This window comes from Heterodontus francisci, chromosome 30, assembly GCF_036365525.1.
Source record: "Heterodontus francisci isolate sHetFra1 chromosome 30, sHetFra1.hap1, whole genome shotgun sequence".
NCBI classification, from domain to species: Eukaryota; Metazoa; Chordata; class Chondrichthyes; order Heterodontiformes; family Heterodontidae; genus Heterodontus; species Heterodontus francisci.
The window spans coordinates 24921351-24949297 of NC_090400.1; the positions used below are offsets into that span (position 1 = coordinate 24921351).

Below are 27947 nucleotides of genomic sequence, written 5' to 3' on the forward strand. Positions count from 1 at the left end.
AGTAAACCTGAGGATTGGGAGTGTTCTAAGTACCAGCAAAGGATGGCCAAAAAATTGACAAAGAGGGAGAAAATAGATTATGAAAGTAAGTTAGCCAGAAATATAAAAATGGATTGTAAGGGCTTCTACAAGCAGTACGAAGTCCAGCACTATGGAAAATGCTGCGACAGAGTACATAACTCAGGGAATTTGGTCAGTGAGAGAATTTTAAGGGTTGATCTCTTTATAAAATGTAGGCAAGTTTTGCGTTTAGTATTTAACTTAACTTTAACATTAACTTGTGGTTTCTTTCACAGTCTTCAGCAGTGGTAAACAGGCTGCACAGTTAGTTAATTAGGTGGCTAGTTAGAACTGGTTACCTGGTCAGCAGGGGCTGATTCAGGGTCTTGGAATTTCTGCTAGTATATATACAGGAGGTTTTTGCTCATGCATGAAGTCCAGCTTGACGGAGTACTGCTGCGACAGGGTATGTAACTCAGGGAATTATGTTAAAGAGGGAATAGGTGTTGTTTTGGTCTTTTACAAAACAAGGAGCAGTCTGAGTGTGGGAGTAGGAGACAGAGAGACCTGGCAGCAGCAGTAGTGGCTGATAAATCAGAGTGGGGAAAGAGTGGACCTTCCTGGCATTTTCCATCAAAGCAAGGAGTGAGGTCAGAGGATAGTAGGTAGGTGATTGTTTGGTAATTTTTAAGGGTTTTTTTTCCCTCTCTCTCTAATCTGGGGTAGTTGTTTAAACTGGAACCAGGAACCGATATAGTACTGTATAAAATTTACAGCTTAGATCAATTAATAGAATTCCAATTGGGGTAAGTATAACAGTAACTGAATTAATAAAAGTATTAGCACAGTGCAGATCTAGAGGCATTTTAATTAAAATTAATAGGTTATACAAGGTGCTGACGAGATTATAAAAGAGGGAAGAGGCATATTTTTCTTAGCTCATGGATGGGCAGCTAAGACTGGTTCTTTACAATTCCTCTGCCATGTGGGAACTTCAGGATGTGTCTTAGACAACCATGTGTGTAGAAAGTATCTCCAGCTGCTTGAGCTCAAGCTCAGGATTTCCGAGTTTGAGGCACAGCTGCAGTCACTGCAGAGGATCGGGGAGCAGGAGAGTTTCCTGGATTGTACGTTCCAGGAGGTGGTCACCCCACAGGTAATGAGAGTTCAGGATAGTAGATGGGTGGCCATCCAGAAGAGTAGGAAGAGGCAGGAAGTGCAGGAGTCTTCGAGGTGTGTTCCTGTACTCAGCTTTGGAGACTGCTGGGAGTGACGACACCTTGAAGGATTGCAGTCCAGACCATGGCACCAATGGGCAAGGGACTGCACAGGAAGGAACAGCAAAGAGTAGCAATGCAGTTGTTATAGGAGGTTCCACAGTTAGGGACACAGACAGGCATTTCTGTAATCGTCATCGTGAGTCCTGCATAGTGTGTTGCCTCCCTGGTGCCAGGGTAAAGGACACCATGGAGAGGGTATAGAATATTCTACAGGGGTAGGGAATGAGCCAGATGTTCTGGAACACATTGGTACCAATGACATAGAGAGAACAGGCACTGATGTCCTCCAATCAGATTTTCAGGAGCTAAGGAAGAAGTTAAAGAGTAGGACCTTGAAGGTTGTAATCTCTATATTACTCCCAGTGCCATGTACTAGCCAGAGCAGAAATAAGAAGATAGGGAGGATCAATGTGTAGCTTCAGGCATAATGCAGGAGGGAAGGCTTCAGATTCTTGGATCATAGGAACTAGTTCTGGGGTAGAAGGCACTTATTCAAAAGGATGGGTTGCACCTCAACAGAACCAATGTTTAAACTAAATTGGTAGGGGAATGGGCACAAATAGACATGTGGGAATATGATGTAGTGGCAATAACAGAAACATGGCTTAAAAATGGTGAGCACCTGGGCGCTTAATATTCAAGGATGTGAAGTGCTCAGAAAAGATAGGGAAGGAAAAAAGGGAGGAGGGGTGGCAGTACTGATTAGGGAAGACATTGTAATGTTTGAAAGAGAGGAAGAAAAGACAGAATCCATTTGGTTAGAGTTTAGAAGCAAAAAGGGAATGATCACACTATTGTGGGCACTCCATAGGCCTCTAAATAGTGTGAGAGAGAGAGATAGAGGAGCAAATCTGTAGGGAAATCATAGGGATGGGCAAGAATTATAGAGTGGTGATATTGGGGGACTTTAGTTATCCAAACATCGATTGTGATAATGCCAGAGTAAAGGGTAAGGAGGGGGAGGAATTTCTGAAATGTGTTTAGAAGAACTTCCTTGATCCAACTAGGAAGGAGGCATTGCTGAATCTGGCACTGGGGAATGAGGTGGATCAAATGGACCAAATATCTGTAAGTAACACTTGGGTAATCAAGGTTGCATCATTAAGGTTTAGATTAGTAATGGAGAAGAGCCAGGAATATCTAAAGTAAAACTTCTAAATTGGAAGAGGGCTAACTTCAATGGGATAAAATGGAACCATAGATTGACAGGAAAAACTGTAATGCAGCAATGGGTGGTCTTTAAGGAGGAGGTGTTTCAGGCACAAAAGGTAAGGGAGCCAAAGCCAGGGCTCCTTGCATGATGAGGGAGATAGAGAATATGATGAAACAAAAACTGGTGTATGATGCATGTCAGGTGAATTCTTCAAGCGAGAACCGGCCAAATACAATAAGTTGAGAGGGTAAGCGAAGAGGAAAATATAACTGCCAAAGAGAGAATATGAGAATTGAACGGCAGTTAAGATAAAAGGGAATCCAAAAGCCTTCTACCGGCATGTAAATAGTAAGCGAGTGGGGTGGGGCCTACTAGGGACAAGGCTAGAATACTTAATTAGTACTTTGTATCAGTGTTCGCTAAGGAAAAGGATGCTAACAAAATATTGGTAGAAGCGGAGATGGTAGAGGTAATGGATGAGGTGAAAATTGATAGGCACGATATACTGGAAAGGTTGGCTATGCTTAGAGTGGACAAGTCACCTTGTCTGGATGGCTTGCATTCAAGGTTACTAAAGGAGGTGGGAGTGGAGATAGTGGAAGGACTTGCCATAATCTTCAAATCTTCCTTAGATATGGGCGAGGTGCCAGAGGATTCCAGAATGGCAAATGAGACACCCTTATTCAAGAAAGGGTGTAAGGACATCCCTAGTAACTACAGGTCGGTCAGCTTAATATCTGTGGTAGGTAAGGTTTTAGAAACAGTGATCAGGGGAAAAGTCAACAGGTGCTTGGAAAGGTTTGAGTTAATTAGGGAGAGCCAGCACAGATTTGTAAAAGGCAGATCATGCTTGACTAATTTAATTGAACTTTTTGATGAAGTAACAGAGAAGTTTGAAGCAATTGATATTGTTTATGTGAATTTTGAGAAAGCCTTTGACAAAGTACCACTTAAAAGGCTGGTCAACAAAATTGAGGCTCATGGAATAGGAGGGTCAGTGTCAGCTTGAATTAAAAAAAAAAATTGGCTTAAGGACAGAAGAGAGCAAGTTGTTTTTCAGACTGGAGGATGGCAAGCAGTGGTGTTCCCCAATGTTAAGTGCTAGGACCACTACTTTTTCTGATATACAGAAATGAATTGGATGTTGGAATACAGAGTAAAATTTCAATATTTGCCGATGATACCAAACTTGGAGGTGTGGCAGACAGTGAGGATAATAGCAATCAACTGCAACAGGACATAGATAGGCAGGCAGAATGGGCAGACAAATGGTCAATGAAATTTTATACAGAGAAGTATGAGGTGATGCATTTTGGCAGAAGGGACAGGGTGAGGCAATATAGACTTAATGGCATTGTTCTAAAGAGTGTACAGGGACAGATGGACCTGAGGGTTCATGTGCATAGATCTTTAAGATGGCAGGACATATTGAGAGAGCAGTTAGCAAAGCATATGGGATCTTGGGCTTTATAAATAGAGGTATTGATTACAAAAGCAGGGATAAAGCTCTGGTTAGGTCCCAACTAGAGTATTGCATCCAGTTCTGGTCACCACACTTTAGAAAGATATTAGGATCCTTGACAGGGTGCAGAAGAAATTTGCCAGAATGGTTCCAGGGATGAGGGATTTTAGCTACAAGGTTAGATTGGAGAAGCTGGGTTTGTTCTCCTTGGAGCAAAAGAGATTGAGGGGAGATTTGATAGAGGTGTACAAGATTCTTACAGGTGTGGATAAGGTAGAGAAAGAAAAGTTGTTTCCATTAGCTGATGGCACAAGAACAAGGGGACACAGATTTAAAGTTTTGGGCAATAAATACACGGAGGAATGTGAGAGAACCTTTTTACACAGCTAGTGGTAATTACCTGGAACTCGCTGCCTACGTGGGTGGTGGAAATGGAGGCGATGAATAATTTCAAAAGAAAATTGGATGGGCACTAGAGGGAAATAAACTTACAGGGCTAAGGGGATAAAGCCGGGGAATGGGATTGATTGGATTGCTCTGCAGAGAGCAAGAATTGACTCGATGAGCCAAATGGCCTCCTTCTGTGCTGTTATAACTCTATGATTCTCAGTATGTAGAAAGGAGAGTAGTGAAAGCAAATGTGAGTCCCTTAGAAGCAGTGATAAGAGAAATTATAATGGGGAAAAAGGAAATGGCAGGGACATTAAACAACTACTTTCTGTCAGTCAAAAACAGAAATAGTAGGGAACCAAGAGGCTAATGAAAGTGAGGAACTTTAAGTAATTAATATTAGTAAAGCAAAAGTACTGGAGAAATCAATGGGACTGAAAGCCAACAAATCTCTCTTCCCAGGAATCAGGTGGGTCCACACCTGAAACATTAACTTTGCTGTTCTCTCCAGAGATGTGTGGTTCAAGTGTTTTCTGCTTTTTCTTCCGATTTGCAGCACCTGTAGTTTGTTGTTTTTAGTTATATATCCAGTCCTGGTCATTTGTCCAGTGCGATAGTAGTACCATTCTGGAACAGAAATTTACCCAGTCCAGTATTAGTGTAATTTAACAGATATTTATCCAGTCCTGTAGTATTACTAGATAGATATTTATCAAGTCCAGTCATACGACTGTAACGTAATAGTTATTTATTAAGTCTCGTTTATTACTGTAACGTAACAGATATTTATCAAATCCAGTGTATTACTGTAACACAACATTATATATTTCGATAGATTGAGAGAACTAGAGGGCATCAGTGTGAAATACAGAAACCTAGGAGAGGAACTCCTTGGGGTTTCTTCCATTCCACCATTGAAAATTTGAGGGAACCCCCACTGGCACACATAAATGCAATTTTCAAGGAATTTCTGCGGAAGTTTTAATTCACTTCCAAAGAGTTAGGTTAGGAACAGATTACGAAATACAATAAGTATGGTTCACTGGAGTTCTGCAACAGGTTGCTGGAAGGGTTTCAGAAAGAAAGATAGATCAAGTTATGTAGTTAAGGGATAGATGTAATTATTGATACAAATCACTGCAGCTTCCTAGAACTGGATTGATCACGTTCAGGAGTCAGAAAGGAATTTTGCTGCATTTTTTCCCCCAAGGTCATCTAATGATTTATTACGTGTTCCAGGTGTAACTAAGGGAGTATAGAGGCATTGATGGTCCCTGGAGGCTGCACCCTAAGTGAATGGGACAGGCTTAATGGAGCAATTGGTCTTTTCCTGCCCATTTTCATATATTTTCACATTCTTTAATGTACGGATATTTAGCCAGTACTGTATCCATTACAGTACACATATTTCAAGAATATAATAGTTATTTGTCCAATTATGTATCATTATTATAATGCAACAATTATTTCTCCAGTTTTATAGTCCTCTTCCTCAGTAATGAGTGTTGTTGGGTTGAAGGATGCATCAGTTTATTTGGCAAAAGATTAATGCAATGTTAAAAACACTGTGCAATGATCCTTGGTGCAATACCACAAGAAGCTGAATGATTTCAGCCAGAGTAGTTCCTCATAGCAATAATATTAACCATGAGCACTTCCCTTCCATCTACAGTCTTACAGTAGCTTCCCCTAATATAATTCCCAAGAGTACCCACTTTCCAACAACCCCTTTTTTTTTTTAGCAATTTTCTGTGCTGGAGCTCTCCAACACCTAATTTCATGTAAAAAAGACTTGCATTTATATAGCGTCTTTCACAACCATCAGACATCTCAAAGTGATTACAGCCAGATGTGCTTTTGAAGTGGAGTCACTGTTGTAATATAGGAAATGTACCTATCTCTACGATGAATGTTTATGCAGTCACACAATCCTTCCCTGTTCTTTATCTGCATGCTATTGTTTCTGTTGTCACAATATCTGAGGATACTAACACGAGACATGGGTATCAGTATACATCATGCCACCAAGTCCAAAGGCTTGATGCATTCCATTAATTTTGCATGAGAAGACTGTGCAGAACAAGAGGGAGAGAATGCTATGGGTGCTCAAAAGTTGATTCACTGTAATACAGTGATGTTGTTCAGCATGTATCATAATAAAATTGATGGGTGAACTTTGGCTGGGCTGTATGCGGGATGCTCCTGACTTGGTATTGGAATTTTGGTTTCACCTTTAGGACCTGCCTAGCAGCTTTGGGCAGTGTCTGTTAAACCTGGAAAAGATGGGATCGATGTAGACAGTTTTCCATCGGGTAAGTAACCCGAGGCATTTTAACTTTCTCGTTTCTGTCCGTTTAAAATCATGCACCAACACCCCTATCACCTCCACACCGCAACCCCCCCAACCCCAACCCCAACCCCAACTTGATAGGGCAATGTTTTACTCCATTATGTATAGTAAAGAAGATGTATGTCTGATGTTGCAGATGGAAAGTAGAGTGGACATTAGAAAGATCTCACTTCCAATACCAATAACATGACAAGGCTCCTATCCCTTATTAGCTGAAAATTTCTGCACAAATCCATATTGTCATCACAATACAAGATAAATTTAAAGCAGCAGGAGATCCTTCATCACCGATATCCATCCCTTTCCCACTGTGTTACACCACCTATACACCAGTTAATGGGGAATAACCATGTCAAAAATAGCTCCCAGGTCATGGTGTTAATTTTGCCCCAATGTAAATTGTCAGTGTTGCAATGCTAAGACTTTTATTTCAACATATCTCACACTCAAAAATAATCTACTGCCAAAATTTAACCCAGTTTATGTTAGTCTTTCTGATTATAAATTTCACTCCTTAAAATAGCATTGTTAAAGCTGGTTGATCCTGACACGGCCAGGCCTTGTGTTGTTCAGTTTCAGGCACACCTTTTTGTTGGAACACAAGTCTATTGCCCTCTGCTGATGAACTGTGCATGGCAGTTTGTTTTACCGCAGCTCCCCATTCTTTTTGATGGATCAAATTTGACATCTGACACGGTGAATGCCCATGTGTCTGTACTCAGCCAATATAATTCCTTCAGCCTCATTGCTCTTTGACCTGTGACCCATTCAAATATAAACCAGAGTGCTGATTGGACCATGCTGAAAGGAGAATTGTGGTGTGTGATCTTCATGCTTGGTAATTTAGTCTGATTGGATACCAAACCTCCCTGAGAAGGGCAGGACAGTTGAAGGGATTAAAATAAAAACAAAAAATGCTGGAAATACTCAGCAGGTCTGGCCGCATCTGTGGAGAGAGAAGCAGAGTTAACGTTTCAGTTCAGTGACTCTTCATTGGAACTGGCAAAGGTTAGAAATGTATTAGGCTTTAAGCAAATAAAGTGGGGGTGGGGCAAAAGATAACAAAAGGGAAGGTGTTGATAGGACAGGGTCACGGAGAATAACTGACATGCAGGTCATGGAGCAAAGGCAAAGTGCGTGTTAATGGTGTGGTGAAAGACAAAGCATTAGTGCAGAGAGGGTGTTAAATGATGGAATAATGAACAGCCCTGGCCAAAAGCACAAACATGGAAAAAAAAGTGGGCAGTCACATGGTAAAAAAAATGAATGATGAAAGAAACTAAAATAAAATAAAAATTAAAAATAAAAAGTAAAAATAAAAATAAAAAAGGGGGCCAGTCATGCTCTGAAATTATTGAACTCAATGTTCAGTCCGGCAGGCTGTAGCGTGTCTATTCAGTAAATGAGGTGCTGTTCCTCGAGCTTGCGTTGATGTTCACTGGAACACTGTAGCAATCCCAGGACAAAGATGTGAGCATGAGAGCTGGGGGGGTTGTTGAAATGGCCAGCAACCGGAAGCTCGGGGTCATGTTTTCGGACTGAGCGGAGGTGTTCCGCAAAGCGGTCACCCAATTTGCGTTTGGTCTCCCCAATGCAGAGGAGACCACATTGTGAGCAGCGAATACAGTATACTACATTGAAAGAAGTACAAGTAAATTGCTGCTTCATCTGAAAGGAGTGTTTGGGGCCTTGGATAGTGAGGAGAAAGGAGGTAAAAGGGCAGTGATTATACCTCCTGCGATTGCATGGGAAGGTGCCGTGGGAAGGGGACGAAGAGGTGTGGATAATGGAGGAGTGGACCAGGATATCGCGGAGGGAACAATCCCTTCGGAATGCTGATAGGGGAGGTGAGGGGAAGATGCATTTGGTAGTGGCATCATGCTGGACATGGCGGAAATGCCGGAGAATGATCCTTTGGATGTGGAGGCTGGTGGGGTGGAAAGTGAGGACAAGGGGAAACCTGTCATGGTTCTGGGAGGGAGGGGAAGGGGTGAGGGTATAGGTGCAGGAAATGGGCCGGACATGGTTGAAGGCCCTGTCAACCACAGTCATGCAAACTCATGCACTGGAGGCAGTGCAGAGAAGGACACCAAGTATAAACTCTTTTGTCCAGGGTCAGAGTTATGAGGAAAGACTGGAGACAGTTGAGCTTCTAAGCTTGGAAAGGAACGGAAAATGTAAATCCAGAATATTACTTTCATGAAGAGTAGGGGATAACGATTCAAACTATTAAAAATTAAATTTAAGATGGGTATCAGGAAGTTCTTCCCACAAAGGCTAATTCACACCATGAATGGACTTCGAAATATAGTAGAGGTGAAAACCCTGGGCTCATTTGAAACAATTAGATGTTAGGAGGTGTAAGACCTGACCATTTACCTCCTCTCTCCTCACAATCCCAGGCCCCAAACACTCCTTTCAGGTGAAGCAGCGATTTACATGTACTTTCAATGTAGTATACTGTATTCGCTGCTCACAACGCAGTCTCCTCTACATTGGGGAGACCAAACGCAGATTGGATGACCGCTTTGCGGAACACCTCCGCTCAGTCCGTAAGCAGGACCCCGAGCTTCCGGTTGCTTGACATTTCAACACTCTCCCCTGCTCTCATGCCCACATCTCTGTCCTGGGATTGCTGCAGTGTTCTGGTGAACATCAACGCACGCTTGAGGAACAGCATCTCATTTATCCATTAGACACACTACAGCCTACCAGACTGAACATTCAGTTCAATAATTTCAGAGCATGACTGGCCCCCCTTTTTTAATTTCAGTTTTATTCTTTATTTTTAATTTATTTTAGTTTGTTTCATCATTTTTTTTTTAACCATGTGACTGCCCACTGTTATTTTTCATGTTTGTGCTTTTGGCCAGGGCTGTTCATTATTCCATCATTTAACACCCTCTCTGCACTAACGCTTTGTCTTTCACCACAACATTAACACACCCTTTTCCTTTGCTCCATCACCTCCTTGTCATTTATTCTCTGTGACTCTCTGTCCTAGCAACACCTTCCCTTTTGTTATCTTTTGCCCCACCCCTGCTTTATTTGCTTAAAACCTATTACATTTCTAACCTTTGCCAGTTCTGATGAAAGGCCACTGACCTGAAATGTTAACTTTGCTTCTCTCTCCACAGATGCTGCCAGACCTGCTGAGTATTTCCAGCATTTTTGTTTTTATTTCCTGATTTCCAGTATCTGCAGTATTTTGCTTTTATTATAGTTGAAGGGACTGGTTTGCTAAGTAGATTTAAATTAGACAGATGTCTGTGGGAAAACCTAAGGCAAGAGAAACAAGGCATAAACAAGACAGTTAGTAGATAATGTTACAGTTTTAGTTTCCTTCCTCTGTAGTAATGACTGTCACAGGTAGCTATAGTAAAGAGAATTGATTGTACCAATGTGACAGGTAGCTCCACTCCATCACATGACTCAGTCATCTCATACTGTGTCAGTATCTTGTTTCTCCTGGGCCCTAAAGGTCAAGCATACTTTTTAATGAAAAAAAATCACTTGTGTTCTGAGGAATTAGGATCTGTATGTCTATTACAATGTTTGGGTATCCACATATTACACTTCCAGACAAAAGACTATAGCCCTATTTTAACTCGGGTGGTATTTGGGGTCAGGGGAGTCAACTAGGCGGTGGACAATCTGGCTTCCCAACCCCCTCCCAACCCTGGTCCCCTCCCCCCACCCCAGAGCGTGAGGCCCTGGAGATTTTACCTGAAACTGATTCCAGCCTGAAGCCAACGGAAATGATATCACAGCCATTGGTCAACATTTGTAAAGGTGGTCAGACTGTCACTGGAGACCCACAGTCACGGCTGGCACCCAATTAGGTATGTAAGGATTTGGTATCGGGGCAGTGGTTGTAATCAGGAGAGGGGGCAAGCCTGGGGCTGTAGAGGCTTAAGGTATCCTTGTGGGCACTCCTAGTTTCCTTGGCCCACAAGGAACCTTTAAAAAGAAAAACCTCACATGGGTCTCTTGTGCCCAGGATCCTTGCTGCCACCAGCTTTCACTGGGGAGTTCTGAGCCTTAGTTGGGACCACAGATAAAATGGAAATGACACCCCAGCAAAACATTGGAATGCTACTTTAGGTCCCTGCACCTCTGGAGCAGGCAGATTTCCAGTGCTGGAATTCAGGCAACTTAAAATGGTGCTTGTGGAGGAGGGTGGATAGTATGGGCTGGGGGCAGGAATGCGAGAAGTCACCAAGAGATTGGCTGAAAGTGGAAGTTATGTGGGGGTGCAGGGTATTTGTGACTGTGGTGTCCCAGATATCAGTATTGGGACCATGACTCTTTCTAATGACTACATTCTGCAACTCGTAGGGTGAAATTTAACTTGCAAAAGAACAAGCACTCAATGGGCTTGGCAGCTGATAGGCACGAGCCAGATTGCTGCTCATGATTCATTTGATTTTGATTGGCTCCCTGCTAGTGCTACTTGCACTGTTTTGGCAACTCGCCAATTGGGGGTGTAGGAAATTGAACGGCAGAGATGCTATTTAACTACAGCCTGTTCTTCTTAAAGGGGACATGTACTTTAGCTTTTTAAAAATCATACCTGCTGTATAGTGAAGATGGCAGCTAAGAGAAACACTACAAGTATTAAATATACACTACAAATACTAATTACTTGAACATGCTGTCGCTTCCCAAATCCGTGCCCATCTTTCACAGAACTCTATGTTTGAATCCTTCCAGTCTGGTTTCTGCTCCTGCCAAAGTGCCGTAATGGCTTTTGTCAAAGTAACAAATGGCATCCTAATTGACTGTGACAAAGGTAAAGTTTCCCCCCTCGTCCTTTTCGACCAGTCTGCAGCCTTTGGCATGGGTGACCACACCATCCTCCTCCAACACCTCTCCACCAATGTCTAGCTGGGTGGAACTGTGCTCGCCTGAATACATTTTTATCTATCTAATTGTAGCCAAAGAATCACCTGTAATGGCTGCTCTTCTTCTCCCACATGATTACCTCTGGTGGCCCTCAAGGATCTATACTTGGCCCCCTCCTATTTCTAATCTACATACTGCCCCTCCATTCCCTAACTACTGACCCCATCCTTCTCTCTGGCAACTGTCTGAGGCTGAACAGGACTGTTATCAACTTTATTATTAAATTTGACCCGCAGATTAGCTTCCGACCACTTATCCGCACCATGGCTAAAACATATTTTCACATCTGTAAATCACTCGACTGCACCCCACCAAGAAACGTGTGGTCAGCTCTGGCAGCTTAGACTGAAGCTCAGACTGCTGCCATTGAGGCTTTAGGATCCAATGTCTCCTTCAGCTTGCTAAGCTTGAAGAAAAGAATAGATAGAAGCTTCCATGACATCACTCCTGCACTCTGTGTTTGTTCTCATCAGTGCAGATGCTGAGGCGAAGCCCCATATAGTAGTGCCGTGAGAGAGGCACAGAGCCCCTCTTGGGATGACACCAAGCTTGCTCTCCTGCCGGTCCCTCAACCAATGCCCCAGTAGGTGCCAGACAGCTAGCTAGCTCATACTGCTCTAGCTGCAGCCAAGATGCTGCAGTCTGCAGCCAAGCCTGTTGAGACCAGAGCTCCTTGAGGTTGCCCATCATGACTATCATAAGTGCCCTCAATGGATGATCAGCATCATTTCACTTCCCATTTTTTGCCACTGGGGTTGTACCTCATAGGAGCACCAGATTAGGAAAAAGGGCATGGAAGACAGGCACTGGGGGTTGGCACAAAGGTGGCTTTTAGTTTTCCTACTCTTGTCACAATTGAAAAACAAACTGTTTTGGAACCTGTTTTTTTGTGTACATCAATTCTTTTGATTGGTGCTTGTTTAACAGTGCCCAGTGAAGTGATAACAATGCCCATGTTGCTGTTGAAATTAAGGATATTCATCTGGAAGGTGTTTGATGCTTTGACAAACAGACGGTATGAGGGGCTGCTGTGGTGGAGGTGAGGGATTATTCAAATTAAGTGATCTCCCTGTCGAGCTCAGGCAGCTGGCAAGATTGGTGGTTCTTGCTCTTGCTCAGCATCATGCTGTTCTTCCTGCTGCACCACTTCTTGCTCTGTAGCTCACTCTAAGTGTTGCTCATTTTGCAGGGAAGATTTATGGAGCATGCAGCACATGACGACAAATCTAGAGATTCTCTCGGGGCACGATGCCTCCAGAACCTCCAGGCAGCAGAACTCCTGTTCCAAGGTGTTAATTGTTTGCTCAATCATAGCTCTGATGGAGATGAGGCTCTGATTGAACCAATCCTCTGCATCTGTAGTTGGAATTTCTACTTGCTGTTCTTCCTCTTCTTCATCTTCCAGCCCCAACAGCAGACCGAGCAGCACCCCCATGTTCACAGAGTAACTTTGGGCACAAGCCCCAGGGCACAGATTGTCCTGTTGCTCAAATATAACTCTGCACAATTTTTGTACTTAGATGGAGCAGCTAACACAGCCAGAAATTGGCCTAAAGTCCCCAGGCAGTCTAAAACTACTAACCAAAGACTTACTTAAATGCACCTGAGGATCCCTTTAAATAATGTTGGCAAGCTCCTTTTCAACTGGTACCACCAAAGTTTGTTGGCAGGTTTTAGAATGAACAAGTACAATGCTCCCAAAGTTCAATTTGGCTGAATGGTCCTTAATCAGGCACAAGTCACTAGTTTACATATACTTATTATACCCTTGCTGCTTTTAGGCAGGTGTCCTAGATGACTAAAATTTGCACAAATCAATAAAATGTCCCATGTGATTCCACGTAGTTCGAGCACAGCTGACCACAACTCAAAGTTTTGCCGTCTTGCACCATTTTATGCTGGAAAACTGGGCAGCCGTGCGTTGAATTTCTCCCCATCAATGCAAAGTGATTAAATTTGCAGATGACACCAAACTAGGAGGGGCAGTAGAATCAGAGGAGGCAGCTCAGAAATGACAAATGAGCTAAACAAAGTATGTTTGTGGGCAGAACAATGGCAGCTGAAATTTAACAGACAAGTGTAAATTACTGCAATTGGAGGGAAGAGTGTGTAACACACCCACCACAAATGGTGTTGAAATAGCTAAGGATGAAGTCAAAAGGAATGTAGGAGTATTAATGGATTCAAAATTTGGCAGAGCCAACAAAGGCAATGGAATGTTAAATTGCATTGCCAAAATATTATAATATAAATCAGAGGAGGTCTTAATCAAACTGTGTAGTTTAATCAGACTATATTTGTAGTATTGTGCCCCATTCCAGTCATGCAAACTCAAGCACTGGAGGCAGTGCAGAGAAGGACACCAAGTATAAACTCTTTTGTCCAGGGTCAGAGTTATGAGGAAAGACTGGAGACAGTCGAGCTTCTAAGCTAGGAAAGGAACGGAAAATGTAAATCCAGAATATTACTTTCATGAAGAGTAGGGGATAACGATTCAAACTATTAAAAATTAAATTTAAGATGGGTATCAGGAAGTTCTTCCCACAAAGGCTAATTCACACCATGAATGGACTTCGAAATATAGTAGAGGTGAAAACCCTGGACTCATTTGAAACAATTAGGTGTTGCACAGAAGAGTTCATCAGTTCTTTCTGGATGGATAAGTTACAATGGGCCAAATGGACTTACTCATTTTTATTGCCATGTTGTTACAGTCAGATGAGGAGGGGTTGAAGGGCTTCCCTCTTTTCCCTCCTTGTTTGACCACAATAGGTTTAATTCTTTTTTAAAGTGGATATACTGGCCAATTCAGTAGGTATTTGATTATTTAGTTGCTATGATCATAACAAGAACCAAACGGATAGGTTTTCTTGTGTTTAACAAAGAGGTTATTGTACTTAAACTGAACAAAGTAAAATAATAAACTACGCTCCAACTTTCATTCACGTACATACACACAGTAGAGGTTCACACACACACACAAATAGGTTACAGAGTGGAAAAGGGTAGATTGGTTGAGTTAAAGTGCATAGAATAAAGGGGTATACAATCTGTGGAGTTTGGTGATTCGGCTGGCTTCTAGCTGAATTTGGTGGTCCTGAGGCTTTTAGTTTGAAAAGATAGATGACTGATTCAGTGGGTCTCTTAGAGACAGTGATGCAGATGATTTCCTCCACAGAGGTTTCTGATTGTAGCTGGAGGATGCAGAGGTCAGTCAGTAGGCAGGGTTTGAAGCTTTCCAGCTGGAATGAAGAGAGAGGGACCCCCACTTGGGTCTGCACATATCAGAGTCCAGATGCTTCCCCTTGCTACTGCAGAGAAACGCCAACTTAAAACCACAGATGGTGGGGGGGGGGGGCTTGGGGGCCTTGTCACATGACAGTCACCCTGTGATTCAAGCATGGTAGTTAGCAGTATATTTCTTTTTGCTAAAAAGAACAGGCAGTTCCCTTAAACTTCCTGGATCTTGGTTCTTGCCAGAACAAGCAGAAATTTCATCTCCACTTCACAGGCCTTGTATTGAAGGACACAGTGTTGCAAATTAGGTGACCATCTTAAGTTGCTAGCACGTCATATTTTATCTGCTCCTTTGAAATTTCTTTAAAAAATATAAGTTCAGGTCTCCAGTCAGTGGATTAAAGAAAATTATCATTCTACAAAGCAGGTTGGCGTGACAATATGCTTACAGTAATTAGGTATGTATATGTTGCAGTGTCTGTACACAAAGAGCAGAATGCTGGCAGTGCAGTTTCTTGGTACTGCATCCCATCCATATTGTAGCATGGAAGCCTGGTACATGGACGATTCGGCCGACGATCAGCGGAAACCTCACAAGCAGCAGCCCAATGTAGTGGTGACTCTGAAAGAGCTGCAGCGATACGGCATCTTGTACTGGAAGATGAAGGAGCGAGGTCGCTGCTCCCAAGCCGGCAGGAAACTGAGTTGTCCGTCCACAGTGTCGAGCGTGAAGGGCGGCGCGGCCATGCCGGGCTCCAGGGAGGAGGCCACTCTGAATGAGTGAGGATCACTAGTGGACAATGGTGGGAGCTGATGAAATGTTTTATTACCTGCACCCCCTTCCCCCACCCCTCCCCCCCGTTCCCACCTCCCAGCTCACCCCACTCGCACCCCCTTCTCCCCACCCCCTCGCACCCCCTTCCCAGCTCCCCCCTCGCACCATCTTCCCCTCACACCCACTTCCCCTGCACCCCCTCCCCTACCCCCCTCCAGCCCCCTTCCCAGCTCCCCCTCGCACCCCTTCCCCCCCCCACACCCTCTTCCCCCCTGCACCCCCTTCCACCACCTCCTCCCACCGGCATCCACCTACCCCTGAGCAATGGCCCTTCCAACCCCACTGCCTTGTGGGTGTCTCGGGGGAGACCAAGGCTAAGGGAGTAAACCCTAACAGAAAATCCAGAGCGGAACCCCGAAGGCAGTCATGTGTCACCTTTGGCATGTTTCCGGCAGTTCCTGCAGCCATACCAGTGCCAAATGTCATGCTCTGCACTCCTTTGGACCCCACCAGGAAGGCCTAGAGGGGGATTTTGACGCGTGGGCAGCTCACAACCTCCATACATCCGCCCAGGCACGCGCCATGGAGAGGTAACTCCATAGTCGCCTCACAGCGAACCAAAACACGGAAGGCAGCAGTTACGGGTTATAATTCCAGCTCAATTGGCCTAGAGATTGGGCGCCACGGGTTGCCTTTGTCGGTGGGAGAGGTCATCGCATCTCACTGGACAGCTACCGCCCGCCTCAAACCGGGCAGCCCCCGGTCAGTAAGGTTCTGTCCCGCCACAGTCCACCTGCTTCAATGGGTGTTTGGAACTCAGGGTCATTGCCCGAAAAGTGGACTGCAACACCGCACCAAACAGCACGACAAAAAAAGGAAAGAAAGTACCAGCCCTTTGTTTTGCAAGCTGGAACGTCAGAACTATGTGTCCTGGCCTGTCGGATGACCTTACACAAATTAACGATTCTCGGAAGATCGCCATCATTAACAATGAGCTCAGTAGACTCAATGTGGACATTGCAGCACCTCAGGAGACACGCCTCCCTGTGAGTGGATCTTAAGAGAGCAAGACTACACCTTGTACGAGCAGGGTAGGGATCCTGGAGAACCAAGACATCATGGAGTGGGCTTTGCCATCAGAAACTCTTTGCTCAGCATGATAGAGCCACCCTCAAATGGCTCGGAACGCATACTGTCCATCCGACTGCTCACCGCCTCTGGTCCAGTACACCTACTCAGCATCTATGCTCCAACACTCTGCTTCCCACCTGGAGCTAAAGACCAGTTCTACGAGGAACTCCACAATATCATTAGTAGCATCCCCAATACCGAACACCTGTTCCTGCTGGGGGACTTTCATGCCAGGGGTGGGGCCGACCATGACTCATGGCCCTCCTGCCTTGGGCGCTATGGCTTTGGAAGGATGAATGAGAATGGACAGAGACTGCTTGAGTTGTGTACCTATCATAACCTCTGCATCACCAACTCGTTCTTTCATACTAAACCCTGTCACCAGGTTTCTTGGAGGAACCCAAGATCACGTCGTTGGCAGCACACTGGACCTCATTGTCACAAGGCGAGCCTCTATAAACAGTGTTCAAATCACATGCAGCTTCCACAGTGTGGACTGCAACACTGACCACTCCCTGGTGTGCAGCAAGGTTGCACACAACCAAAGAAGCTGCATTACTCCAAACAGAAGGGCCGCCCACGCATCAACACTAGCAGAATTTCTCATCCACAGCTGTTACATAAGTTTCTAAGTTCACTTGAAAACGTCCTTCAAAACACTACTACAGGGGATGCAGAGACCAAGTGGGCCCACATCAGAGATGCCATCAATGACTCAGCAATGACTACCTATGGCAAACGTGTGAAGCAGAATGCAGACTGGTTTCAATCTCACTTTGAAGAGCTGGAACCTGTCATAGCCGATAAGCGCATTGCACTGCTGAACTACAAGAAAGCCCCCAACGAGTTAACATCCGTAGCACTTAAAGCAGCCAGAAGCACTGCACAAAGAACAGCCAGGCGTGGCGCAAATGACTACTGGCAACATCAATGCAGTCATATTCAGCTGGCCTCCGACACCGGAAACATCAGAGGAATGTACGATGGCATTAAGAGAGCTTTTGGGCCAACCATCAAGAAGATCGCCCCCCTCAAATCTAAATCAGGGGACACAATCACTGACCAACGCAAGCAAATGGACCGCTGCATGGACCACTACCTAGAACTGTACTCCAGGGAAAATGTTGTCACTGAGACCGCCCTCAATGCAGCCCAGTCTCTGCCAGTCATGGACGAGGTGGACGTACAACCAACAAAATCAGAACTCAGTGATGCCATTGATTCTCTAGCCAGCGGAAAAGCCCCTGGGAAGGACGGCATTACCCCTGAAATAATTAAGAGTGCTAAGCCTGCTATACTTTCAGCACTCTACGAACTGCTTTGCCTGTGTTGGGACGAGGGAGCAGTATCACAGGACATGCGCGATGCCAATATCATCACCCTCTATAAGAACAAGGGTGACCGCGGTGACTGCAACAACTACCGTGGAATCTCCCTGCTCAGCATAGTGAGAAAAGTCTTCGCTCGAGTCGCTTTAAACAGGCTCCAGAGGTTGGCTGAGCGTGTCTACCCTGAGGCACAGTGTGGCTTTCGAGCAGAGAGATCCACCATTGACATGCTGTTCTCCCTTCGCCAGCTACAGGAGAAATGCCGTAAACAACAGATGACCCTCTACGTTGCTTTCATTGATCTCACCAAAGCCTTTGACCTCGTCAGCAGACGTGGTCTCTTCAGACGACTAGAAAAGATCGGATGTCCACCAAAGCTACTAAGTATCATCACCTCATTCCACGACAATATGAAAGGCACAATTCAGCATAGCGGCGCATCATCAGACCCCTTTCCTGTGCTGAGTGGCGTGAAACAGGGCTGTGTTCTCGCACCTACACTGTTTGGGATCTTCTTCTCCCTGCTGCTTTCACATGCGTTCAAGTCTTCAGAAGAAGGAATTTTCCTCCACACAAGATCAGGTGGCAGGTTGTTCAACTTTGCCCGTCTAAGAGCGAAGTTCAAAGTACGGAAAGTCCTCATCAGGGAACTCCTCTTTGCTGACGATGCTGCATTAACATCTCACACTGAAGAGTGTCTGCACAGACTCACGACAGGATTGCGGCTGCCTGCAACGAATTTGGCCTAAGCATCAGTCTCAAGAAAACGAACATCATGGGACAGGACGTCAGAAATGCTCCATCCATCAATATTGGCGACCACGCTCTGGAAGTGGTTCAAGAGTTCACCTACCTCGGCTCAACTATCACTCGTAAGCTGTCTCTCGATTCAGAAATCAACAAGCGCATGGGAAAGGCTTCCACTCCTATGTCCAGACTGGCCAAGAGAGTGTGGGAAAATGACGCACTGACACGGAACACAAAAGTCCGAGTGTATCAAACCTGTGTCCTCAGTACCTTGCTCTACGGCAGCGAGGCCTGGACAACGTACGTCAGCCAAGAGCGACATCTCAATTCATTCCATCTTCGCTGCCTCCGGAGAATCCTTGGCATCAGGTGGCAGGACCGTATCTCCAACACAGAGGTCCTCGGAGCAGCCAACATCTCCAGCATATACACCCGACTGAGCCAGTGGCGCTTGAGATGGCTTGGCCGTGTGAGCCGCATAGAAGATGGCAGGATCCCCAAGGACACATTGTACAGCGAGCTCGTCATTGGAATCAGACCCACCGGCCATCCATGTCTCCGCTTTAAAGACGTCTGCAAACGAGACGTGAAGTCCTGTGACATTGATCACAAGTCGTGGGAGTCAGTTGCCAGCAATCGCCAGAGCTGGCGGACAGCCAAAAAGGCGGGGCTAAAGAGTGGCGAATCGAAGAGACTTAGCTGTTGGCAGGAAAAAAGACAGAAGTGCAAGGAGAGAGCCAACTGCGAAACAGCCCTGACAACCAATTTTATCTGCAGCGCCTGTGGAAGAGTCTGTTACTCTAGAATTGGCCTTTATAGCCACTCCAGGCACTGCTTCACAAACCACTGACCACCTCCAGGTGCTTACCCATTGTCTCTCGAGACAAGGAGGCCAAAGAGAAAGAGATGTTGCAGTGATGATCATTGTATGTATACGATTAAGAATGTATATTTTGCAATGATTCCTACATTGTGTGGCTGATTTTTAATGCCTTAGGGAAACTTGCATTGGGAATAAATGCTGCTTCGCCCACATCCCAAGAGCAAATTACAAGAAATATATCTGTTTTTCGGATGAGCTATTTCTCAGGTGAGTGTAAACAATCCCATAACACTATTCAAAGACGAGCAGGGGAACTACTCCAGTGTCCTGGATTATATTTATCCCTCAATCAACATCACTGAAATAAAATACATTAACTGGTCATTTACCTCATTGCTGCTTGTGGGATCTTGCTGGGTGTGAATTGGCTGCTGGTTACACTTACACTACAACAGTGACAACACTTCATAAAACTATTTCATTGGCTATGAAGTGCTTTGGAACATCCTGTAGTTGTGAGAGTTGCTCTATAAATGCAAGTATTTTCTCATTTCATATCACATTGACTCAATATCTAAACATTATAATTGCATGTCTATATATTGCAATGATTAGGTATCTATATATTAGCATGTATATTTGGTTTCACTTGTCTCAAGGATGATTGGATCATGAGAAAGGAATACATGATTAATGGGAAAATACTGAGAAGTGTAGAGGAAGTAAGGGACCTTGGAGTGAATGTCCACAGATCCCTGAAGGAGCAGGACAGGTCAATAAGGTGGTTAAGAAGGCATATGGAATCCTTTCCTTTATTAGACGAGGTATAGAGTATAAGAGCAGGGAGGTTATGATGGAACAGTATAAATCATTAGTTAGGTCACAACTTGAGTACTGCGTGCAGTTCTGGTCACCTCATTACAGAAAGGATGTAATTGCACTAGTGTACAGAGGAGATTTACAAGGATTTTGCCAGGACTGGAAAAATGCAGCTATGAGGAAAGATTGGATAAGCTGGGGTTGTTCTCCTTGGAACAGAGAAGGCTGAGGGGAGATCTGATTGAAATGTACAAAATTTTGAGGGGCCTGGATAGAGTGGCGGTGAAGTGCCTTTTTACTTTAGCAGTGAGGTCAATGATTAAGGGGCATCGATTTAAAGTAATTGGTAGAAAAATTAGAGGTGAGATGAGGAGAGATTGTTTTTCACCCAGAGGGTGGTGGGGGTCTGGAACTCACTGCCTGAAAGGGTAGTTGAGGCAGAAACCCTCAACTCATTCAAAAGGAGTCTGGATATGCACCTCAAGTGCCGTAATCTGCAGGGCTACGGACCAAATACTGGAAGGTAAGATTAGAATGGGTGGATCGTTTTTCAGCCGGCACAGACACGATGGGCCAAGTGGCCCCTTTCTGTGCCTTAAACTTTCTATGATTTCTAAGTTTGGCAGGTCTACTTGTGATTGATATGCTGATGTTTGAACCACAATCTTGTACAGGTCTCAACGTAGGATGGGCTACTGGGATTAAGGATTGCAGCTGGTGTGTGATTTTGCAATATTCTCATTTTCTGCTCGATCCGCACAAATGTTTTTGATTAAGAAATTACAGTCTGAAGACACTAGGCCAGCGTGTAGGGCCCATTTAGTTTTGAATGCGACTCCAAAGACAAGATGGAAATGCATGAGTTGAATGACCTCAACACTATTTCCCAGCCTTAAATGTTGGAGAGGGGCTGTACCACAAACTGGGCAATGGGCATCTCATGGTACAGTTTCAGGCCCTGAATCACAGCTGGCATACCTGTTGGAACGTACTTGCCAAGTTCTTGGACAAGACAGAAACGGCAGCAGACAATGGGTTTGCTGCAACAAGTCAAAAGAATTTATTAAGTAAATGCTTAAACCAAATACTTAACAATACGCGACAGTATTCAAGCCGCTTTTGATCCCGGCTCCTCAAAGCTGCCTAGACACAGGTGATATGGTTTGCAGTCTGTCTCAGACGTCTTCTTCTACGCTGACTTCTTCTGTGTGAGTTCTTCTTCTGTGGTTGTTCTTCTCCTGCATGTCGTTCCAGTACCTCTGCCTATGCCTGTGTAGTGTTCTTCTGTGTTGTTGCTGTGCAAACTGTGGTCCTGAGGACCTTGCTTTTTTTTTCAGTGCTGCTGAAGTGCCAAACTGCGCATTCTCTGCAGCTCTGCAGAAGGGTTTCCCCTTCCTGACCTGATACAATTCTGGTACCTTTTCCCTAACCTGGCTTAATTTAATTGGCTTCTTTTGTCTCTCTCCAGACACTCTGGGTGCCATTTCAGCATCCTTTTGCAACAATTTAAACCTTCACAAAACAACTTTTCAAACAAAGCATCTTTAAAATATACTAATACAACAATCCTTTCAATAAAAATCATTTCATAAATGACTTTAAACATATTTTACCATCTTTCCAATCAAAACATGAATTTAAATATATTTACACCTTTTTAATCTGAACGTGAATTTAAACATATTTTACACCTTCCCACACTGGTATATGGTTCATTGTTGCATAAGGTGGCACCATCTGTGGGGTCAGTGCAGAACTATCTTAGGGTTAATCAGTCACACAGTAACAGGGCTGGACTATTAAGAGATCAGTTAGACATACAGTGACAAAGGCTGCACCCAAGTGAGTATTCATCCTGTGTGAACCTAAACCGTGAGCATAAGCATGCTATTCAACCAGGGAAGGCATTACAGCTGGGTCTGACATTCCTCTACTCCAGACATCCACACACATGTCCAGCAATGGTCAGTGGACAGGGATCAGAAGTAGCTACTTTGGCTTAAGTGAGCTCAAGATGAATTATGGGGCCCCAATTTGGGAGAGTAAATTAGCAGAACTATAATCTCAAGTTATCCTAAAATTATTGTGGAGAGCAGACTATCCCAAACCATTCCCGCAGGACATCTGTATTCAGTCAGTATTTTCTTATTGTTGTCCCCAGTGCTTGCACTCCTCACCCAGGATAATCTCATCATTACTTTCAAAGGCAGAAGGAATTGGCAAATTCCTTGTGACTTCTGGTCTCTTTTACAAATGATGGAACAGGAAGCAGTAGTCTGTGGTAGAAACCAGAGCAGCAGGTACACCTGAGCATCCAGTCTCTTACACTTGAACTAAGCCCAAGATCATCAATGAGCATCCTGGGATTTACAGAGATTAATCAGGGGGAAGCATTAGCCGTATCACTGGATAGGCCTGACGAAGCTGAAGGAGCTGCAGAAAGAAGAGGTGATAGGGTGAGAGCCAGCAGGTGCACAGCATTTGTGGGAGCTTTCACCCTGGCTGCCACTGCTCAGTCCTCTCGCAGGAGTGCCTAGTCTGCCTGCATTCCAACACAGAAATCCCATAACTTCCCAAGATAATGGAAGCCTGGAGGGATAAACAACTGACTGGTACGGAATCTGCTATTGGTGACTCCAGCTCCATTATCAATCACAACCACTCTCCAACTGTCTGTCCAAAATGAAGATGTACAGAAACTTCCTCTATCATAATGTTGGCAAAACCAAGGCATCCTTTTTTGGCTCCCACAATCATTTACTTACAGGTGTGGCTCAGTGGTAGAACTCTCAACCCTGAGTCAGAAGATTGTGCATGCAAGTTCCACTCAAGAGATTTGAACACATAGGACTGAGTGTTGCGGACTGGCACATTCCAAGGTCCAGGACTACATGCTGAGGGACGCACTAAAGCTTGAGGCAGCCGCAGCAAAGGCTCAATGGGGAAAGACCACTGTGTAAGGTCCCCCCCCACCAAGATGAACTGAGGAGCTGGATCCATGGAAAACCCCTCGGGCTGTATCCAGCAAATATGGGTTTGCTGCAAAATGTACATGGCATGTAAAATGAAATGGAAGGGTTTAAGGCAACTCACTCCTGTATTGAAGGAAACTGATCTCCTTTGCACTCTTTGTATTGTCGACTTGGTACTGTTTTGAACTGTTTTGTAATGTTTTTTTACAGAGTTTAATGAATAAAGTCTATTTTGGAAATAAAAATAAAAGGACTGCATATTATGCAGGGTGGTGGGGTCCCAACACCAGGCCAGAAAGGCAAGGGGAACCCAGCCTCGGCTGTTTTGAGGACCCCCCCCAGTGCATTTAGAGCACTCAGGCAATTAACAAAGTAATTCATGAAAACGCTACATCATCGCTCACGTCATCAGGATGCGCCGTGGTGTGCACATGCGCAGACGGTCTCCTCATCTCTGCGCATGCGCTGCGGTCCGGCTTGCCAGGACCGCTTTGCGCATGCGCAGATGACGCGGTACGCACATGCGCACAGTCTCCTCATCTCTGCGCATGCGCTGCGGTCCGACCAGTCAGGACCGTTGTGCGCATGCGCAGATGACGTCATTGCGTTATTTCGTCTTCCTCGCCGACGCGCCAGTTTGGCCTCTGCGCATGCGTCAAAGCTTCGGCGCGACTTTTTGAAAGTGGAAGGAGGGGAGGTTTCGTCGGGCATTTTCTCGCATTTTATCTGAATTATTTATTCGTTTTGGAGACTTGCTTCATTTTTATTTGACACAGGAGATTGTTCCAAGGTAAGTTGCTCTGCCTTTGTAAGTTGCTCTGAAAACATTTCCATTGTCTGGGCCACCACATGTTCTCCAGTCCCTGTTGTGAGTTGCTCTGAAAACATTTCCATTGTCTGGGCCACCGCATGTTCTCCAGTCCCTGTTGTGAGTTGCTGTGTGCAGGCAGTACATGTGCTGCAACCTACCGTCTTAACGGTCACTTTCGTTTTTGTAACGTTTTAATGGAGTGCATTCTGTATTTCTTATCTCATCTCATGTTTCCCGTGTGGTCCCTTAATAGCCTTCCTGAACTTCAAACTTCGATCATGGCAACGTCAGTAGATTCCACAGAGCAGTTCCTTGCCACCTTCACAACCCAGGAGTTCGAGAGTTATGACGACTTCAGCAGTAAACTTGAGATGTTTCAACAGGTAGCATGGTCTGCAGGCACATCCTGTGATGTACCTTGTTATGTTTCACTATGTTAACAATGCTATTTAAATGCGCTTTGCTGTTGTGCTTACAGGCAACGGGGAGTCTATTTAAAAAAGTGAGCACCCATACGCTTGAGAGGGAAAACAAGAGACGGCGAGTCGAAATTCCCATCCGCTTTAAGTATGCCTCAGTGAGGCTGTGCTGTGTACACTATGGGCAGCCACGCATCCGTTCCACTGGAGTGAGACCGAATCAGAGGTAGGTGCTGCGGTCACTACATTTCCACTTGTGTCGCTTGTCAGTCCTGTAAAGCTGTTCCTTGATGCGCATTGAACCAAGATTAGATTTGCAGTATCAATACATCTCGTCAGTGAGATCCTGTGCCCACAAAGCCACGCGCATACCGCCCCCGTGTCTACAGACTGCCTTTGTTGTGATTTCCTGGATAGACCAATGGCTGGGCGACCACCTCAGCGCAACCTCCTCTGGACTGCGAGACAGGTGCGCACCAGATGTTGGGACCTTGTCATGGTGCACATGTAAACTGCTGCCAGCAACACACCTGGGGATGGCTGGCGTTTTCGTGAGGGCACGAGGCACGTGGGGCGTGCTCATTGAATGTCTGTTATTTTTCAGGTATCTCGCCCTGGGCTGTGAGGTCTTAATCAGTGTGAAATTCAATACGACCAAGAACAAACTGTGTGTCAGCTCCTACCATCTTGTGCATACCGGTCATGTTTTGCATCCAGAATGTTTACGCTTCCATGCAAGGAGACGACAACTGAACCACGATGAAAGGCAGAAGGTAGAAGAGTTGGTCAAGCTGCAGGCTGGGAACAAACAGCTGAAGGATTATATCGAGCGTTCATTCAATAAGACCGTGACCCTTAGTGACATTAGAAATGTAAAATCCCGGCTCAAGACAGGGGATGACAGCATGGATGCGCTGTGTGATACGCTGGAGAAGATTCAGCAGGACGGGGCTGCACTGCGGGTTGGCCTGCAGGGAAGCAGCATCCTCTATATTGCCTTCATGACACCAGCCATGAAGGCCTACATGCAGGCCTTTCCTGAACTGCTGTTCATGGACGGAACGTACAAGATGAACAAATGCGGCTACCCTCTGTACCAAGTGATGGTGCAGGACAATGTTGGTAGGGGCAGGGCTGTGTTCTATGCCATGGTGAGGAATGAGACGGCTCAGATGCTGGACGAGATTGTGGGTGTTTTTGTCGATTTCATGGGATCCAGCGCCTGCCGCGTGAGATCAGCCATTGTGGATAAAGACATCAATGAGATCAATGCGATCAGAAAGCATCTCCCAGCTGCAACGGTTCTTCTCTGTCAGTTCCATATGATGCAGAGCATGAGGAGGAAGATCAGCAGCTACCCATTGAACAGTGAACTGAGGGATCAGTTGTTTATGATCTGCAAGGAAATGGTTCATGCACCTTTGGAGGAGAAGCTCACTAGTTGTGTAGAAAGGATTGGACACCTCTACCCATCCCTGCAGGACTACCTGCTTACAAACTGGATTCCACAGAAGGAGATGTGGGCAGCATGTTCACACGGTAAAGTCCTAACGTTTGGGAACAACACCAACAATCGCATTGAGTCAGAGAATGGCAAGATAAAGCACCTGCTCCACTCCTCCTCATCCATGAAGGAATGCATCTCAGCGCTGATCTTCCACAATAGTCTCTTTCAAGCGCATCACAGAGGCACCAGCAGATCTACAATCATTTTACACGGGATTCACCGGTCATGCTATGAAGCTGATGCATCAGGATCATAGCCACATTCAGCGAGTACATGTCAAGGAGCAGGATGAAGGCACAGTGACTGTGATTTCTGGCGCCAAACAGTACACACTGCAGATACATGATGGCCAGGCTACCTGCAGCTGCATCTTCTCCATTCAGACTTTGTTGCCCTGCAAATATGCTGTTGTTGTGCAGAGGCATCTGGGTCTGCCTTTGGACAGGCTCGCCCCCAATTGTCGCTGGCGTGCATCTCAGACACCAACGACGACAGGCATGGCTGCTGCCATTGTGATTACAGAGGAACAGCCAAGGCCCCTCAGCCACAATGAAAAATACCACTTGCTTTCAGATCAATTGTACCAGCTACAACAGGCCGTTCTGCAGAGTGGAACGGCAGCATTCATGAGGAGACTGGACTGGCTGCGGCAACAGACTCTCCGCTGGCAGCAAGGACTGGCTGATGAGATGGAGCCATTTACTATGCCCAACAATTGCCCGGAAGCACCTTCGGATGGAGGTGGCCGCACGCTGGACATCAGTCACGTGTCACAAACCCTTGATCCTGAGCGTCTCACCCCCTGGCCTAATGATCTGATGGACCATACATATGCCTGCCTGTTCAAATCTCCACTTCCCCTACCTGCGGTACCCACACCTTGCTGCTCAGTGACACAGTTACCTGCTCCTACACCCATCAGGGCAGTGCACATGGGCACACAGTTACCTGCTCCTACACCCATCAGGGCAGTGCACATGGGCACACAGTTACCTGCTCCTACACCCATCAGAGCAGTGCACATGGACACACAGTTACCTGCTCCTACACCCATCAGGGCAGTGCACATGGGCACACAGTTACCTGCTCCTACACCCATCAGAGCAGTGCACATGGGCACACAGTTACCTGCTCCTACACCCATCAGGGCAGTGCACATGGGCACACAGTTACCTGCTCCTACACCCATCAGAGCAGTGCTCATGGGCACACAGTTACCTGCTCCTACACCCATCAGAGCAGTGCACATGGGCACACAGTTACCTGCTCCTACACCCATCAGGGCAGTGCACATGGGCACACAGTTACCTGCTCCTACACCCATCAGAGCAGTGCACATGGGCACACAGTTACCTGCTCCTACACCCATCAGGGCAGTGCACATGGGCACACAGTTACCTGCTCCTACACCCATCAGGGCAGTGCACATGGGCACACAGTTACCTGCTCCTACACCCATCAGAGCAGTGCACATGGGCACACAGTTACCTGCTCCTACACCCATCAGAGCAGTGCTCATGGGCACACAGTTACCTGCTCCTACACCCATCAGAGCAGTGCACATGGGCACACAGTTACCTGCTCCTACACCCATCAGGGCAGTGCACATGGGCACACAGTTACCTGCTCCTACACCCATCAGAGCAGTGCTCATGGACACACAGTTACCTGCTCCTACACCCATCAGAGCAGTGCTCATGGACACACAGTTACCTGCTCCTACACCCATCAGAGCAGTGCTCATGGGCACACAGTTACCTGCTCCTACACCCATCAGAGCAGTGCTCATGGACACACAGTTACCTGCTCCTACACCCATCAGGGCAGTGCACATGGGC

The 27947-nt window shown here is 45.6% G+C and overlaps 1 protein-coding gene across 1 annotated transcript; it reads left to right on the forward strand.

Annotated features, from left to right (window-relative positions):
- LOC137346484 (zinc finger SWIM domain-containing protein 3) lies at positions 1-27074 on the forward strand. The gene is made up of 3 exons (XM_068009945.1): positions 1-85; positions 24662-24828; positions 25207-27074. The coding sequence occupies exons 1-3, from the start codon at positions 80-82 to the stop codon at positions 26363-26365; spliced, it is 1332 nt and encodes a 443-aa protein (XP_067866046.1). The 5' UTR covers positions 1-79; the 3' UTR covers positions 26366-27074.
- The last annotated feature ends 873 nt before the right edge of the window (positions 27075-27947 follow it).